We start from the raw sequence: 18322 nt of genomic DNA, 5'->3' as shown, positions 1-18322 counted from the left end.
GGCTGCTGGGGCTCATTATTTGTGAGAGGAGGACGTAAAGAGCCGCTTTTCAGCTGGTTTTGAATTTTGGAGCTCCTCTGCTGCAGCCGATGCCTCGGGTGGGTGGGTGGGTCTTTGCTCTTTGGGTAAATGCAGCTGTTTTTCTCCCCTCTCCGGTGCTCTCTGTCCCCCCCAGAGCACGAACGTGTGGCTGTGTCGGGGCTCAGGCGGGTCCCGGCTGGAACTCGGGCAGCAGGAACAGGGTGGGTCCTGCGGAGGGTCCTCGGCAGGGAGGTGGTTCTGGGACGGGCGTTTCGTCCCCGTCCCTTGCCCTGGGGACGGTGAAACGCCCCCACCTCGTCCCGGGGCTCCGGCTGCTCCCGGACGCTTTTCCTCCGAGGGAAGGATGCCCAGCTCCGGTTACGAGGTGCCGGGCTCTGAGCGAGATCAGCCTCGGAGAGTGGTTGTGGTTCTGCAGCACCGATATTTCGGTGTTTGGACCAAATTGCTCGGGTTTAGCTGCAAACTGCTGCAGGCAGAGCCAGCTTTCTGCTGCCCCGAGCTCACAGCCACAGCAGCGGCCACACAGCAGATCTGTGTACCAACCCAGGCTGGAAAAGGGTTCCTCTGGCTTATTTTTACCTTCATTTTTTAATATATTTTCTTTTTGTTTTTTCTCTCTTCGGTGCCCCGTGCCCAGAATAATTTTGATAAAAATCAAGAAATTTTTTTTTAATTGATATTTTCAGTCATCCGTGAGAGCACTACCAAACCCTAGTTATCCTGTTAACTATTTAGTGTTAAATTAAACTGGTAATTAAGAGAGTTGCCTATTCTGTGGTGGGAAATGAGAAATGATCATGTTTGGAGCTTTTCTATAAATGACCATAATTGATTTATGAATATAAATCTTCTGCTGGTTTAGTAAATCCGAGTTTTTTCGGTGCACAAGAAATAAAAAAGGAGAGGAAACACAGCAGTGTTTTTAATGAATCCAGACCATCAGTAACACGATTGCAAGATGAAGTTAATTATTATAATGAAATGTTTGATGAAATTAATGTGACTCCAGCAGAATCCAGCTTTTCCCTGATCATTAATGAAGCTTGTCCTATATTTCTGGAAAGACTGCAGCAGACGCTTTTAAATACAAGGAGCTACTTTGTTCTGAGAACAAACAGGAGAGGAAAAGGAGCTAAAGGGTGACACAGGGGCAGTGTCAGCCTTTGGCAGGGTAATTCTGAAGGATTTTTCAGTGTAAAATTTGTGACTGTATCTATGAATTAGATGGACCTTTTAGACCGTGGTTTGTGTTTTAGTGCTGGTTTGGGTTACCAGCTGCAAGAGAAATGTCTGTAAATAGCAATTTTATTTTTTTTTCTTTTTTCTCTTAGCTTGGGTCATCCCGAGTCCTGTTTTTCTGACTCAGCCCTGAGCTCTGGGCTCACTCCTAGGCTGTCCTTTGCTTTTTTCCAGGCATTTTTCCCATTAAGCTCAATGTGGTTTGGTCCTGGGAAAAGCTTTTCTTGTTGAACAAGCAGGGAAGAGCGTTGAAGTGCAAATGAAAAAGATAATGAGAAAATGGTGAATTTTGTACAACTTTTGGTTTGCAGTGGAATTCACAGAAATGAACTCTCCCATCCCTGTGGAGCAGGGCAGTGGGACCTCTCAGAACTGTGCTCACCTGTGCACAGGTGAGTGTCCTGCTGTCAGCTCGGTGCTGCTCGGGGGTTCCCACCCGAGGGTCTCTCAGCTGTACAGCGGGATCCTCGGACCCTGCCTTTGGCACCAGGTGCCTGTTTTGGGCTCTGAGCTGGGTGGGGACAGTGTCTGCCACGGAAGAACTGTTTGCAAACCAGCGGGAACCAGTGATGGAATCCCTGAGGATTCTGGCAGACGCGGGGATGGGTTTCTGTGCCCTTTGGGGCATCTTATCAATGGCAAGCAGTTGGATTTCTTTTCTCATCCCAAACATTTGTGTTTGTGGCCGTGTCACTGCTTGGAAACTCTCGGTGGGAGATCCCCCGGCCTGCCCGGGGTGGGCACACAGGGGCCGAGATCCCGGGGAGTCAGCGAGTGGGGCTGTGGGGAGGTGCAGGGAGTGCTGAGGAGGGGATGGAGGGAGGCAGCCGGTGCGGGCCGGGATGTCGGAGCTGCGCCGGAGCTCCCGTAAGGGCCGCCCCGCAGCGCGGGGGCCGCGACACGCGGGTCAGGGGGGCGGTTGTGTCTCCGTCCGCCCCGGGCAGCGCTTGGAGCTGCTGCAGAGACACGGCCCGGCTGCCCTTCCCTCCCCTCCCCTTCCTTTCCCCTTCCCTGCCCTCCCTGCGACCGGGCCCGTCCGCCGGCACCGGAGGAGCGGAGCGGCCGAAGGGACAGAGCGACAGGTCAGGCGGCCCCCGCCCCGGCCAGCCCCGGCCAGCCCGGCCCGAGCCGCTCCAGAGCCCGGGGCCGGCACCGGGGGCCGGGGGGGACCCCGCGGGGGGACCGGGATCGGGAGCGGGGCCGGGAGCGGGCGGCGTGTGCCACCTGCTGGGGCGGGCGGGGGCATCGCTCCCGGTCCCCTCCCGGTCCCTCTCTCGCTCCCCATCCCGCTCCCGCTCCTGCCCCCGCTCCCGGTCCCGGCAGCTGCGGGAGCGCTCCCCGCCGGCAAGTTTTGCTCGCTGTGTCCCGGGGAGAGGTGGGAATCCCGGTGCGCCGGCGGGACAGCCCTCGCCATCCCCAGCGGGTTCGGGAGGGGCGGCGGAGCGAGCGCGTTATCCCGGAGCGGTGCCCGCGGGATGGAGAAGGGCAGCGCTCCTGGAGCTGCGGGAGCTCGTGTGTGACCTGTGCGGGGACTGGGACGGTGCAGGGACCGGGGCAGTTCAGGGACTGGGGCAGTTCAGGGACTGGGGCAGTGCAGGGACTGGCGGGTCGCGGCCGTTCCGGCGCTCGGTGTAACGCGGGCGGATCTGTCGGGAGTGCCCCGAACTCGGTGTGGAGGGAAGGTTCCGAGCTCCGGGAACTGGACTCCCCGGTCCCCGCCGCTCCGAGCGGTGGCTCTGGGAGCGATGGATGCCCCGTGTCCCTGCAGCTCCCTGGGATCGCTCCCATCTCCGGGCGGTCACATCTCCCCGCAGCAGCAGCTCCGGGACAGGGAGGACAATTCGGGAGCAGCCCGAGCGCCTCTTGCTCCTGCCGGGCTCGGGGCCACCCGTGTGCCAGGGCCTCGCATTCCAATGAGGGAGGGGAGGGGACTCTGGGAAGGAAAAATCATCGTGTTGGCACAATTATTGCAGCCCGGGCAGGACTTCAGGAGTTCTGTGTCTTTCTTCTCCATAAGCACAGGCTGGCAGAGGCTGAGGGGCAGCGAGTTTAGGCAATCATTCTGGGTACATTGTACTTCTTATCCTGAAAAATAATTTATTGCTTTGCTGTTGAAGGCAGTGCTAAGGAAACTTGGCAGTTAATAATTGTTATCAGGTGAATTCTTGTGGTATTGTGTTAGAAGAGGGCAGGGTCCAGTGTACTCTAAAAATTTGGGAAACGTGGAAGACACCAAATCTCCTCAGCCCAAGAGAGACATGGAGCTCTTGGAGCAGGTCCAGTGGAGGCTACGAGGAAGATTAAGGGACCGGAGCATCTCTTACACATAATCCACTATCAGCCACTCTTCTTCCCCAGGAATTCCTGCCATTTTGTCAGAAGGAATGAGGCCTTTGGGGTCCACTCATGTGTGACCCACCTGTCACCGGACCTGCTGCCCTGGTTTCTGTGGGGTTTGAGGGAAGAACAGTAAATTCAGTGTGTGGCATGTCTAAAAACATACACTATGTTAGTGCAATGTTACATGTCATTGCACCTTGGATGAAGGAGATTTCTTTCTCACTGGAACATTTTCTAGACATCCTTGGAGTGCCAGGGTTCATTTTGGTTCAGGAAAGCTGTGTAAAGCCCAGGTATCCTTTAATCCATGTTCTGCTCCCTCCCAGTGCATCTGGGACATGGGCTCTGCCCTTGTCTCAATCCTGTTTCTGTTTTGGGGTTTCCCCCTGTGCAGTGACAGAGGTTCAGCAGGTGAACAGTGCTGTGCTTGGGACATTTTGGAAGGTCCAGGGTCTGTGCTCAGACAGGAGCTCAGAATAAACTGCTGACCTGGAGTGGTTCAGATCTTGTCCTTAGGGGTCAGGTCTCAGCTGTAGGGGAGAATAATCTCCAAAATGATTCTGTGGAGAAGTGATAATTCAGCTCTAACCATCAGGCCAATCTCAGCTCAAGGAGCAGAGAGTTAAATGTGTCCCTTCCATCAGTTTAACCTTCCCCTCGCTGTAACAAACACACTGAGCTTAGAGGAGGAGGGAGAACAATGGGAAGATTTTGTGTGATTTGAAGGAGAGAGGCTGTTACCCAAAATATTTCCCTGTTGTCCCAGCCCTGTGAAATGCTGACACCCAGAGAGTCAAATAAAGGCAGAAAAACGAGCTCTCAGCAGCAATCATCCCAACCCAAGTGACAGCCTCCCCTGTTAGCTGGAGTCATTGCAGTTATTGGGGAAAATGTAAAGTGCAAGTCTTTGCATATTTAACATGTCTCTCAATTTTTGTTTCTGATTCCCAGATCTATTATAAAGTTATTAAAGAAATTGAGCCAGGAGAAGAGCTCTTGGTGTGTTTGAAGGAAGGTGGTTATTCCCTTGGGAACATGGCGCCCAGCATGGAAGGTAAGGCCTCCAGAGGACCCTCTGCACCTCTCTGCAGCACAGCCAGGAATGCTGAGAACCTCAGTGAGAGCTGAGCCAGGACAAAACCTGAGCCAGTACCTCCCCCTTCTGTCGCTATTGGGATGTTATGCTCATTTTCACTCTTTCCCTGGTGGGAGTGACTCTCTAAGTCCACGATAGTGAGTCTTTACTAAACTCAAGACGTGCAGCAGACAATTTTCCCCTTCCCTATGAGGAACACTGTGGTTTTGAATATGATTGGAGGTGCCTTTTCCATCCCCAGGGTCACCCTGTTTCTTTAGGTGTAATAAAAATGGGCCCAACCTTTCCAAGGCTTGGAAAACAGCAGAGCTTTAGAGTACCTGGAAAAAGGGGATCCAGGCAGAGGGTGGAAGAGGCATCCCTAGAATTATTATTGCTGGGGTATCGACACCTCACCTGCTCTTGCACAGTCCACTAATTTCTAAATATATTCTCATTTACCAGCTGTGTTTAAAGTATTAGTTGGAAATACTGTTCTATACAAATAATCACTGAAATCTGAGTTCTCTCACCTGGGCGTGTCACAGTGCATTTATGTTCTCTTACCTGCATATGAATATAATTTCAGATTCAAATTTGCAGTGAAATCCTTCAAGAGTGTGCATAGGATGTGCACAGTTAGTTTCAAATATTTCTGGAGAACAGGATAGTTTGAGGATTTGTGCTGCTGGAAGCTCGTTTGCTGAAGGGCTGGGGGTGAGATGTGGGAGCTGCTGCCTCACTCATGTCAAATTCGGGATTATTATTTTTTACTGTTCTCCCCCCCCAAAAAAAAAAAGTTAACAATTTTCTCGAGGCCGACACACAGAGATGAATAATTTCTGTACCCTTTTTTTGATGTCAGGGAGAAATCAGAATGAAAACTCACCGCTGTTCTGCATTTCAGTTTCTAAAAGGCTTTTATGTGAACGAGCAAAAAGTGCTCCTTGTTTTCCATCTCTGTCATTATTGGAACATTTATCTGTGTCTTCCTGGTAACGTCTAGTGCTTTTGCCGCATAATTGCTGTCAAATTACGCCAGGCCAACATTAAATATTTGACTCCTTAATACTTTTTACTTTCAGCAGGGCTATCTTCCTGCTGCCTCGCAGCCCCAGTTCGCTTCGGAATTAACAGGAAGGAAAATGCAAAATTGTTCCACACAAAGATAATTATCATAAAAATCTTTTCTCCCAACCCCAGCCAAACACAGCAGACCCCTTATCACTGCAGGAATTTTGAGTAGGGCACTTGAACTCCTTTGAGATTCGAGTCTGGTAGATTAGCATGTAGATGCCACATAATTGTGTTCCCCTTGGTTTCTCTGAAAGCTATTAGGCACTGATTTATTTTTCTGTTACATTCCTGCTTTGTCCTGAGTGTTACTGATGGAACTTCAGATAGGCACATATAACCACAGATTTGACAAACAAGACACAGAGAACAGGCAGCAATTTCTGTGTAACTGGGTTGTTCTTTTCTTTTCAGCCCCTTCTCCCTGTCAGACACCAGAGCAGTTACCTTTCTGAAGGGCAGCATTTGCTGTTTTCATTTGTGACGCCTAAAGAAAGGGGAAAACTTTAATGAGAACTTGTTTTGAAGGGCAGCCTTTTTATTTTTGGTACTTAAAGAAGGAAAAAAGAAACCCTTTAATGAACCTGAAGTCTGCAAACCGAGTGTCTCATATAGACACAAAATCGATACCAGGTCTGAGCCCAGCCCTGATTTAGGTTTCAGTTCTGCAGGGGGATGATCTGGCCCTGAGTCTGAGCTCAGTTCCTTGCCCTGCAGGGTATTTGTTGAGAAGTCTGGTCTCTAACCTGCTGAAGTTCAGGAGTGGGAATGCCACGGGAATGGGTGTTGGATATGGGTATATTAGCATAGAATTATGGAATGATTTGGGATGGAGGGGACCTTAAAGACCATCCAGTGCCACCCCCTGCCATGGGCAGGGACACCTCCCACTAGCCCAGGTTGCTCCAAGCCCCCTCAAACCTGGGCACTCCCAGGGTTGGGGCAGCCCCAGCTTCTCTGGGCAGCCTGTGCCAGGGCCTCCCCACCCTCAGCTGCTCCACCAGCCCATCAGTTCTTCCTCTCCTGAACCTGTCTGAGCATCCAAATAGAATTTACAGCCAGTGGCAACATGAATAACATGGCTTTTAGTCCTATATTTGCCAGTTCTCTAATTCTTCTTTCAATGCAAATTTCTTTTTCCAAACCCAGATATTCTGAAGCAATGCACTGCTTTTCCTATCCTCCATCTTTCCTACCTGAGTTTGATCCTCTTGTACTGTGTGTGATTCAGGTGATCTGGCAAAGGAAAAGGAGAATTAGAAGCAAAAGCTCTTCTCTGAATTATTATTGGGGCTATTAAAGTATTTAATCTGCTTCCCTGCTCCGTGATCTCACAGAAAGGACAAACCTGAACACACCTCATCCCAGCCCTCACCCCCTCCCTGCTGCCTTCACACCAAGCAAGGTTTTGGTCTGTAAACATGTGCAGATGAAATACTGAGTTTTGCTCAGTAATGTTGTGTTTCATGCTGTTGTTACAAGTAAAATGCAATAACAAGACATAACATGACACTGGACTTTTTTTTCCTTCTTTTTCACTTTTCCCTCATAGTAAGTAGTTTGGATTAATTTAATGGTAGTTTATCCTCAGTCTCTCGGTACTGCTGGGTTTTATGTCCTGATTTTTCCACATTTCCCTCCCCAGGGACATAAAACACATGAGTTACATGTTGATACTTTTCTGCAAAATGCCAGTAAAGGGAAATTCCCTAAGGAGCAGAGCAGGGCCTGACTCACTTCATGGTGAGGCTGCTGATAGCAATTTCAGAGAATATAATCTGTCAAAATCAGCAGAAATGGGAAAGATTGGGTATTTTTCCCCTAGGTCTCCTCCTTTCAGTCAAAATCCCCCTTCCTCCCCAAAGGAAAATGTTGACCTGCTGGATTTCGTTTCTTTTTCACCTCCCTCTTTCCTGCAGTTCAGGAAATGCTGGTGCATCCCTGTGGCTGCTGTAGGATTGTTGGTGCCCTGAGTGAATGGGTCTGGCACCCCTGGCCAGGCTGCTGGGACTCCCAGGGGCTGCCCTGGCCCTGCCTCGGCGATACTTTCTTTTTCAGCCCTGTTTGACTTTTCCCATGTCGATACTTTCTGTGTAGGTGTGCAGAGTGTTGGGTTTCCTCTGCCCACGTCGCTGCTGTAGCAGCTTCTGGGACCTTGTCTTGCTCAGTTTTAAGCTCAGGTTTAAATAGGCTGTGTGGGGAGAAAGGGAGGTGGGAGCTGAGTGCCCGAGTGCGGGGGGGACGTGGTGACCCCGTGGTGACACTGCCCACGCTTCTGCTCCTGGCACACTTACAACAAAATTAACCCCCATTTATATAAAACACCATTCCAGGCCCTAAAGCTCAGCCTAAGTGGTTGCAAATGTGCAAAATTTGGGGTGAACAACTGCAAGGGGGATTTCAAAGCAAGGGTTTGCTCAGAGGTTGCAGATTTTGAATATGGGTCCTGGTTGCAGAGCAGCCCCAAAAACAGAGTGTGGCCACTTCCCACCCTGAGAGCAGGGGATGGCTCAGCTCCATCCCAGCATCAGCCTTTGGCTGCATCTCTCAGAATATTCCAACTCTTCCCTTTGAGCTTATGCACTTACCACAAGCTTTCCTTTTGAAAGTAAAGTGATCAGAAGGAGGGAACGAGGCTTAATAGGAAGCAGAGGACGAGGGGAGAGCAGGACAGGGAAACCAGTGGCTCAGTGGGGGCTGGAAAGCTGCTGTTTCAGGGTGGAGGAACCCGGAGCTGTCCTGACTCCCTCACAGAGGTTGTTCTCCTGGAAAATTTACAGCTCAGAGCTGATTGTTTGGCTTGGCACTATGGTCAGGATGCTGCCTTGTAAACTTAATAATAGCTGCCCTCTTTTTAATTTGTTTGACCTTGACTACAGTAATTTATTATGTGCATTAGAACTTTTTTTTTTTTTTAAAGAAGAAAAAGCAAAGAGCACAGCAACAAAGCCTTTGGCTCCCTGTTCTTCCTTCCACGGTGCTCTGGGTTTGGACTCCTCGGGCTGATGACTCCCTGAGCTCTCGCAGTTGTGAGGGATGAGTTGAGGGGAGAACATCAGACAATTTCTTAGAAAGGAGCTTCTCCAGGTTTAGTGCTGTGGCAGTTTGCTTTTCCCTGTATCTGTGTTTATGTGAGTCTGGGTTGTTCCTTTTTCCCTGGCAGCCCCTTTTGAGGAAAAAACTCATTCATATTTTCGAAGGCCCTCCTTGCAGGCAGCTCAACACTCCAGAACAACCCAGTATTTTGTGTGTCTACCAGTTCTTGTAGGTCTCTCTGCCTCTGCAGAGGCCAGGACACAAAGAAAACAAGATCTCCTCTGGTTGTGTGATCTACATTTTTTTTCTTAATGCTTAAAGTGAAAGCAGCTGCTGGCACAGCCTCCCTTGGGTTCTCTCTCCCCTCACTTGCAGATTTGCTCTTTGTTTGTTTGTTTGCCGGATGCTCACAGAATTTTGCCTTCTCTTTAGTGTTGGCTAAAATAACCCAGCCTGGTGGCACTTGGTGCCCCAGGAGTGCCAACCCCCTGTGTGTTGTTGCAGAGGAGCCCTCGTTCCGCTGTGAGGACTGTGATGAGCTCTTCCAGTCCAAGCTCGACCTGCGGCGGCACAAGAAGTTCGGCTGCAGCGCCGTCAGCTCCCTCTACGAGACCCTCAATGACGAGATCAAGCAGGAAGGTCTTGGAGATGGACAGGTCTATGAGTGCAAAGACTGTGAGAGGATGTTCCCCAACAAATACAGGTACCCAAAAAGTGCCAGACCCTCCTCTGGCCTCCCCTCTCCCTTCTCCTTCCCTGGCCTGTCCGAGGATGGAGACACGGGACGGAGGGGGGAGCTGGGCAGCCTGGGGTGGCTGCAGGGATAAACCTTTCCTTCCTCCACGGGGCTAGGGAATGTTCATTTGGGATCCTGCAGTGTCCATTAGCTGTTGGGCAGCGTTTTATTTCACCCTGATTTCATAGACTGATACTTTTCCTTGCTTGTTGGGAGAGGCACCCACAGACTGTTGATGGGAAATTTAAATGGTTGTTTTCTGGGTTCCCTGTGGCTCCTTCAGGGCTGTGACAGAGCTTGAGAGACCTGGGTTTGGGCTCTTTGCACCATCTGCTCCCATGTGCTCTGATTCTGAGGGGAAAGAGTGGAATTAGTTCTGCCAGTGTGTGCATGAAGGCCTTTGATAGGGACCTCTTGGTCACTGGAGATCAGTGGGTTTAAAGAGGCATCGTTACCCTGAGATCTCTTAACACAGCCATGAGCTCCTGTTTGATCTTGCAGAAGCAATTAAAAGATTCTATTCCAATCAAATGTTTGGTTTCATTGTGTTCACCAAGCATTTTTGTAATAGAAATGTAAAAAGGAAAAAAAGGAATATCAGATGTTCTCCAGTTTATGGTTTACTTGCCGTAATTATTCAGTTATTATTACAATAAGGCAACTCTAAACAAGGATTAAATTTTTTTTAAAATAGGAAAAACTTTTTGGGCCCCTGAGTTTTAACTGAAAATTTGCATCTTGCATAATGTGGTAGTAATCAAATGCAGGTTTTAAAAGATCTTTGGGATTTTTGATTCATTGGCAAAGTGAGACGCAAATGGTAAAACATTAGGGGCCAGCTTTAAAAAGTCGAGGGGCTTTTTTAATCATTTTAAGATTGTGTTTATTTGCATCCTAAGCCTTTCTAAAAGCCTTTATAAAATTCTATAAAAGCAGAGTTTTCTCTGTTTACCGGAGGCTGAAGTTCTCACATTCTCATTTCTTTTGACTCCTGAGCTGAACGAACCCCGCGCACCACGAGGTTTGTCATAAACTGTGAGAACTGGCAATCCCCTGCCAGGCACTGCGTGAGCAGAGCAGAAACCTCGGGGTTACAGCCAGTGTAAGGCCTGTTTCACTTCAGCTGAACATTTAAAAACATGCATTTGTCACTTTGAACTTAATTATGTTGAGACTTTCAGATCTTTGATCTGGGCGAGTGAGGAAAAAAAATCTATTTTAAAAAACTCAGAGAGCAACGAAGTGTAAAGAGCATTCCCTGATGCATCTGCATCAAAAAGGGCTTAGCTGGGCTGTGGGAGGTGTAAAAGTTGGGGATAGGTACTGTGATACCTGTCTGGGGTCCTGTTAGCCCAGTGGGTGTCATTGTCCCTCACCTTGTGTTTCTACATTGGCCACTTTCCATCAGATAATGAGAGTGCAATTTCCTTAATTTTTTTTTACCTGAAAAGACAAGGAGAACTTCCTTTAAGCGTTTTCAGTGTGTTTAATTTCACTGAAAGTTCCAACTCTTTGATCCACTGGTGTCAGAAGTTCTCTCCTCTTTAGCTTCCAGGCCTCTCTAACTTTCACATTATCTTAGAAAATGCCCTTTTGAAATGTCTGTGTTGTGTCCTCTTTGTAACCCCTGTGTACTCCTGGGTCCCTGGGTGGCTGGGCTGGCACCACGGGCTCAGTGGGTTTGCTGCCTGTCTGACCATCGATTCCAAATATTTGGGAATGTGTAATATAAAGTTCATATTTTTTTGGTGGGGAAGAGAGAGCTGGCAGCATCCCCACTCAGTGTGTGACACGCTGCTGGATTAGTGGGGCTGGGAGGGAATGTCCACATCTGTCTCTCCTCCATCAATCTGCCACGTTTAAGGCCACTAAAACACACAATATACCCACTCAGTGTGCCTAGATGGTCTTAGAATTTTTCAGAAGTTAATACAGATCAAATCAAGAGTGCCACTGGGGACCTGAAATTGAGCATTTAGCAGCTGACTAAATAAATAAATGTTTTGCTAATCCCAGTAGGTACTTTCCTCTAAACAGTACATTAGTTTGTCTATATTTGCTGTAAATAAACTCATAAATCACAGTTAAAAGGAGTGTATTTTTGGATGTGTATATGCAAGGTTTATGTTACTTTGGATGTGTAGAAAATCTGGTAGTTTTAAGAACACCATTTCTTCAGCAAAATGAATATTGCTTCTTTAAAATGAGTGGATTGGCAGTTTATAAGAGGCATGTCCATGAATATTAACTACCTGGCTGGGAGCAGGGGAGGTTCTCCAGGGGAGCAGGAGGCTGGTGGCTGCAGAGCTTTGGGTGGAGAGTGGCCAGGCTGGCTGCAGTCCCCAGACCCACTGGTGATGAACCACCTTGCACAGCGTTGCCACCATCTCAGGGCACAGAGAGTTCCGTGCAGGGAGCTGTGGATGGAATTACTCTTTCCTCTGGGAATTTCCAAGGACACCAGATCCATTCTGCCCCACCTGAGTTCAGCCAGGGGCTGGGTGGAGAATGGTCACAGCCCCTGAGGAGAGTGGGAGCAGTGGAGTGCTGAGCATGTGCCAAGGCTGAGATGATTCCTGGGTGCCCAGGGGGTGTCTTCCTTGTGGCATTTAATGCAGACTGGCAGGATTTCCCTGTAGTGTTTAGCTTTAATGCTCCTGTAAAAATGCAGCCATGCTTTCAAGTTCCATAGGAATGATTTAATATCCATCTGTAGGGATTTCAGGCAGGAGGAGATTTCATGTGAGCTGGTCCTTCATCAGAATTCACAGTAAGGGGAGTGTTTGTAACTCCTGTTAAACTACCCCGAAAGAAGCAAAGGGTGCAAATTTTCTTCCCTTATTTCTCAGGGCTGACCTGAATGGTGCAGAATTCCTGACCTGAGGGGTGAAGGATTTCTGGCCAGAGAGGTGCAGAGTTTTTGGCCCGAGAGGTGCAGGATTCCTGGCTGGAGATGCAGGACTTTTGGCCTGAGAGGTGCAGGATTTTTGGCTAAGGAGCTGCGGGATTCCTGGCCAGGGAGGTGCAGGTTTCCCATGGCACAGGGAGAACAGAGCACCGTGTGCCATCCCTGCCATGGCCCTGTGCCAGCAGCCACTTGGCATTGCCATCATCCCCCTGGTTCTGGAGGCACTGCCAGTTGGTAGAAGGCAAAATTGCTGAGTTGAGTCATCAAAGATGTCTGACATTTAGAAGTGAAATGTGTTTGCACCTTATCATGTTTCTTCTGTGTTCTGGGAAGCCTTGGGCCTGGTGCCCGTGAAAAGGCAATGTGAGAGTCCCAGCAGCAGAAGGGAATATCTTGTCTTTCCCTGGGGGATGCCACAGGAGTCTGGATCACAAAGTGCCCATTTTTCCCCTCAGCAACCTGCAGGGTCAGAGCTGGGTTTGCCTTCCTTTTCCCCCCTGCAAATGGACTCAAGTGTTAATCAGAAATACCACAAGATACAGTGACATTTTGAGGTAGAACAGGGCAGCTTCCATCAGTGAAATAAATGCTAAGAGGTTCATGGTGTTTGGTGCCACTGCCCCTCTCACAGTCCATGAGCTGCCCCCCTCCTACTCTGAGGCACCAGGTAACTCTGACCCTCCCTGTCACCTCTCTGGTCTCAGACCTGCCAGGTGACAGCCCCTGCCTTGGCAGTGTGTGCCCAGGGCTGGGCTCTGGCCACTGCCCCAGGTGAGCCCTTCTCTCTCCCCAGCCTGGAGCAGCACATGGTGATCCACACGGAGGAGAGGGAGTACAAGTGTGACCAGTGTCCCAAGGCTTTCAACTGGAAATCCAACCTGATTCGTCACCAAATGTCTCACGACAGTGGGAAACGGTTTGAATGTGAAAACTGTGTTAAGGTACAGTGGGGACACGGGGCACTGGGGGGGCTTCACCTGGGACAGGACCCTGGGAAGGGGGTGCAGGGGATGGGTGGCCCGTGCTGGCCCCGGGCAGGGCAATGTGGGGAGAGGTGCCCCTGCTGCCCCCAGCACGGGGAGAAGGGGTGTCCTCACTGTCCTGGGCATCCCACTGTGGGGGGTGCAGCTCAGCCCTACCCCAACCCACTCCCCTTTGGCCATTTCCCAGGTGCTGGGGTGGCAGACGTGGGTGAGCAAACACCTCTCAAACCACCAGCATCCCACACCGAGGGAGGTGCCACAGCCTGGCAGGGCACCCACAGCCCTGACCTGTGTCGTGAGCATCTGTGACAGAAAAAAAGGCCTGAATTGTCAAGTTTCTCACGCGCAGTCTCTTCTCCCCCTGCCCCCGGGGCGTGTCCCGCAGGTGTTTACGGACCCCAGCAACCTCCAGCGGCACATCCGCTCGCAGCACGTGGGGGCTCGAGCCCACGCCTGCCCCGACTGCGGCAAGACCTTCGCCACCTCCTCGGGCCTCAAGCAGCACAAGCACATCCACAGCACTGTCAAACCTTTCATATGTAAGTTGTCCTGGCCATCCCAGGCTGTAATTGCAGGTATCTTGCGGGGCCCCGCTGTGATTTCAGAGCTGGGAGCTGCTCCAGATGAAATTCCTCTGGGATTTCTTTTTTTTATTATTATTATTTTTTTATTTTATTTTTTATTTTTTGTGTGCTCCCTGTTTTTTCCATAAACATCGGTGGCAGTTTTTTGACTTTCTTGAGGAGTTAAGAGCTGAGTCTCTCAGCGATCCCAGCGATCCCATTTTCTCATATCTTTTCTCTGCCTCTCGTCTTTTTTTGCCTTGGTAATTTTCAAATGTTCCCGTTAGTGCCATAGATAAATAGCTGACACGGCCTGGTTGAAATGTTTTTTGGGAATGCCTCAAATCCATCGTAAAGAACTTGGAGTAGTCACAGAGACTGAGAAGGTGTTTTTTAAAAAGAGGTTTTTTCTTCTTTATTTACTGCATGTTTCATCTAGATAGTGCTGGAAGCCAAATAAACAGCAGATTAACTGTGTCCTCAGTGCTCTCCTCAGAGGGATATTTCCAGAAGGGCATTTTCCTTGGAGAGTCATCCATCTCATTCCTTGTCATTCCCAGGGTTGTATATTTTTTTAATTGACACAGCACCTATTGGGTTTGGATGACTGAGCAGGAAGGTGGTTGTGTCACAACAAAGCTCCAGGAACTTCAGGGATCACTTCCTGACACTTCAGAACACGTCGTTCAGGCACAGGCCGGGATCTGGGTTTGATTCCAGGCTTTGATGTTGGGGTAGGGAAGGCACTGAACCCACTGCTGCCTTTTTCCCCTGTTCTGTAATGGGAACAGCATGCAGGGGTGTCCTGGGAGACCCATTTCATTAAACTGTCCTGCAGTAACCAGCCGGGTGTCAGCGGAGGAAGAAGAAATGCTCTTCTTGCTCATTTTGCTGCCACCTCTCATTGGGCGACGGGCACATGAAAGGGATGATTTGACTCAGGATTGCTGCAGCAGATGAGGGATTTCTCCCCATAATCTCCTCACTCTCACCTCATCAGAATTAGGGGGTTGTCAGGCCAGGTCAGTGTGTGAAACAACCGGAGGGCGATCCTGCCTGGGCAGAGGTGCCAGGGGGAGTCACAGGATCAATGTGGAACCCATTAGTAACTTCAAATCCACGGGGCACGATCCACCAAGGAGTTTTTCTTTCCCGTTCAGTGGAAGAAAAGGGTCTGTGTGAGTGTTTGTTTGGGGTTTTACCATATTATATTTGGCTTTAAAAAGACCCCAAACCCACAACTTTTTAACTGCAGAACTCAGAAGGGCTAGAGAGGACATTTCACAAGGAATTACTAAATCGTTGTACAACTGGAGATTTAACAGATATTCTCCAGTTTTCCCTATTTTTTAGGGAATTTTGTGCACTATTGTATATATCTAGTAAAAATTCCTGGGGTAAAAAATGGAAGAATCATGGAATTATAGGATTGTTACAGTTGGAAAAACCCTCTAAGACCATCAAGTCCAACCTTTAACCCAGCACAGTGTTCACCACTAAACCATGTCCCCAAATGCCACATCCCCATGTTTTTTGAACAATTCCAGGAAGACAGTTCAGATTAAATTTCCAGTGCAATCAGAAACCAGCCTCTTTAGTGACAGTCCACAGGATTTTGGGATGCTCATCTGAACTGAAATGTCGAATTTGTTAAATTTTATTAATCTCTGCTTTGAACTTCAATTAAAATTTATTATATTATTATGTTTTCAGAGCTGCTGGTGAAACAACTCTGTCACCAGTCATTTGATAGTCAAGCACTGATGGAAATCCTAAAAATTTAGAAAAAAAAAAAACAGGGAAAATCGTGCTCTCTTTTACCTGTCAGTAAAGCTGGGAGGGAGGGAGGAGGAAAGGAGCACGTAGTTGGTCCCTGAGTGGTAGGACTGGGTGTCAGGAGAGCTGGGATTCGTGTCCTTGCCTGCCCAGCTCCAAACAATATCCTCCCCCCTCTTTGTCTCCGTTTCCACGCTCACAAAGGGTGATAACAGCAGCTCTCCGGTGGAAGGAGCGTGTTCCTTCACCACCACACGGGATTTGTTCCTCTGTTGAAAGAGGCACCAGATCATGAAAAGTTACAGCATTTTGATGTATAGAAGAGTTTGGGTGGGAATTTTGTCTCACTTTGCCCCGCTCCTCCCACACCAGCAAAGTCTGTGGGTGAAAGGGGTCATAAAAGTCCACGCTTTGAAAGCTTGGTATTTGCAGGGTGTTAAAGAGAATGCTGATGTAGCTTCACTTGGAAATTTAGGTTGGATATTAGGAAGAAATTCTTCCCTGTGAGGGTGGGCAGGCCCTGGCACAGGCTGCCCAGAGAAGCTGTGGCTGCCCCATCCCTGAAAGTGTCCAAGGCCAGGTTGGAGGGGGCTTGGAGCAACCTGGGCTAGTGGAAGGTGTCCCTGCCCGTGGCAGGGGGTGGCACTGGATGAGCTTTAAGATCCCCTCCAACCCAAACCATTCTGGGATTCCACGATCATCTTTACTGAAAATTCCCCAAAAATCTGATCAGGAGTAGCACATCCCCTCAGGTTTCTGTGGAGCTGCTGAGACAGTCCCTGGGATGGGATTTATCCCAGGTGGGCTCCCTGAGCTGGCCCCTCAGGATCCCGGGGTGGGGGAGGCTGGGGGAGCTCCCGGCGAGCCCCGGAGCCATTTCCTGGTAATTTCATATCGCTTTTGTTGTTGGTTCCTGTTGACGCTTTAGGTGAGGTCTGTCACAAATCCTACACGCAGTTCTCCAACCTGTGCCGCCACAAGCGGATGCACGCGGACTGCCGCACGCAGATCAAGTGCAAGGACTGCGGGCAGATGTTCAGCACTACCTCCTCCCTCAACAAGCACCGCCGCTTCTGCGAGGGCAAGAACCATTACAGCCCCGGCGGCATCTTCGCCCCCGGCCTGCCCCTGACGCCCACCTCCATGATGGACAAGTCCAAGCCCTCTCCCAACCTCAACCACGCCAGCCTGGGCTTTAACGATTATTTCCCGTCCCGCCCGCACCCCGGGGGCCTCCCGTTCTCACCTGCCCCCCCGGCCTTTCCCGCCCTCACCCCGGGATTCCCGGGCATTTTCCCACCCTCTCTATACCCCAGGCCCCCCTTGTTGCCGCCCACGCAACTGCTCAAAAGTCCCCTCAACCACACTCCGGACGCGAAGCTCCCCAGCCCCCTCGGGAACCCGGCGCTGCCGCTGATCTCTGCGGTGAGCAACAGCAACCAGGCCCCCTCCGGGGAGGAGAAATGTGAAAGCAGCCTGGAAAACTCCTACCTGGAGAAGCTAAAAGCCAGGAACAGTGACATGTCCGATGGCAGTGACTTTGAGGATGTCAATACGACCACGGGCACGGACCTGGACACCACTACTGGCACGGGATCTGACCTGGACAGTGACGCAGAGAGCGACAGGGACAAAGCAAAAGACAAGAGCAAACAGATGGAGACCAAGCCAGATTTCGTCAGCAGCTCCGTGTCTGCGAGTTCCACCAACACCGCCAGCGAGATCCCTCTCTTCTATTCTCAGCATTCCTTCTTTCCTCCCCCCGAGGAGCACCTGCTGCCCACCACGGGAGCAGCCAATGACTCCATCAAAGCCATCGCCTCCATCGCAGAGAAGTATTTTGGGCCTGGCTTTATGGGGATGCAGGAGAAAAAGATGGGTTCGCTCCCCTATCATTCCATGTTCCCTTTTCAGTTCCTCCCCAATTTCCCCCATTCCCTCTACCCTTTCACGGAGCGGACCCTCAATCACAACTTGCTGGTCAAGGCAGAACCAAAGTCACCCAGGGACCTCCACAAAGTAGGCAGCACCAGCTCGGAGTCCCCCTTCGATCTCACCACGAAGCCAAAAGAGATTAAGCCAATCCTGCCGCCCCCGAAGGTGCTGCCAGCCCCGTCCTCGGGGGAGGAACAGCCACTGGATCTGAGCATTGGCAACCGCATCCGAGCCAGCCAGAACGGAGGAAGAGAGCCACGGAAAAACCACATTTATGGGGAGAGGAAGCTGATGGCAAGTGAAGTCTTACCCAAGATTTCCCAGTCTCAGCTGCCTCAGCAGCCGTCCCTGCACTACGCTAAGCCATCGCCCTTTTTCATGGACCCCATCTACAGGTATTAACATACCCTGCCTTAAGCCTTTCTCTGACCAGCTCATTTTCTAGCTGACATCACACCTTGAGGCAGCTGGGGATGTAGGTTGTTTGGAAGGAGCAGTGGACTCCTGCTGTGGGTGTTTGTGCTTCTCAACACGTTGAATCTCCTGAATGGGAAGGGCAGAGTAATTGAGAGGAGCCCTTGTAATCAATGTGTGTAAAGAACACATCCTTATTTT

At 50.1% G+C, this 18322-nt stretch overlaps 1 protein-coding gene across 5 annotated transcripts in view; it reads left to right on the top strand.

Moving 5' to 3' along the window:
• PRDM16 (PR/SET domain 16) overlaps positions 1–18322 on the top strand; it is a 262890-nt gene that overhangs the window by 218885 nt on the left and 25683 nt on the right. For 4 of the 5 annotated variants that reach the window (XM_064678374.1, XM_064678373.1, XM_064678372.1 and 1 more), the window contains 5 exons: positions 4573–4675; positions 9311–9509; positions 13244–13391; positions 13819–13972; positions 16701–18102. In XM_064678374.1, coding sequence (XP_064534444.1) covers positions 4573–4675; positions 9311–9509; positions 13244–13391; positions 13819–13972; positions 16701–18102 — 2006 coding nt within the window. Of the gene's footprint in view, positions 1–2110; positions 2364–4572; positions 4676–9310; positions 9510–13243; positions 13392–13818; positions 13973–16700; positions 18103–18322 lie in introns of those variants that run through there. The other variant, XM_064678375.1, reaches the window with a different exon arrangement.

Source organism: Pseudopipra pipra, chromosome 22 (assembly GCF_036250125.1).
Source record: "Pseudopipra pipra isolate bDixPip1 chromosome 22, bDixPip1.hap1, whole genome shotgun sequence".
In the NCBI taxonomy this organism is placed as follows: domain Eukaryota; kingdom Metazoa; phylum Chordata; class Aves; order Passeriformes; family Pipridae; genus Pseudopipra; species Pseudopipra pipra.
The sequence above is the reverse complement of the archived record's forward strand: the minus strand, read 5'-3'. Positions and strand labels throughout refer to the sequence as shown.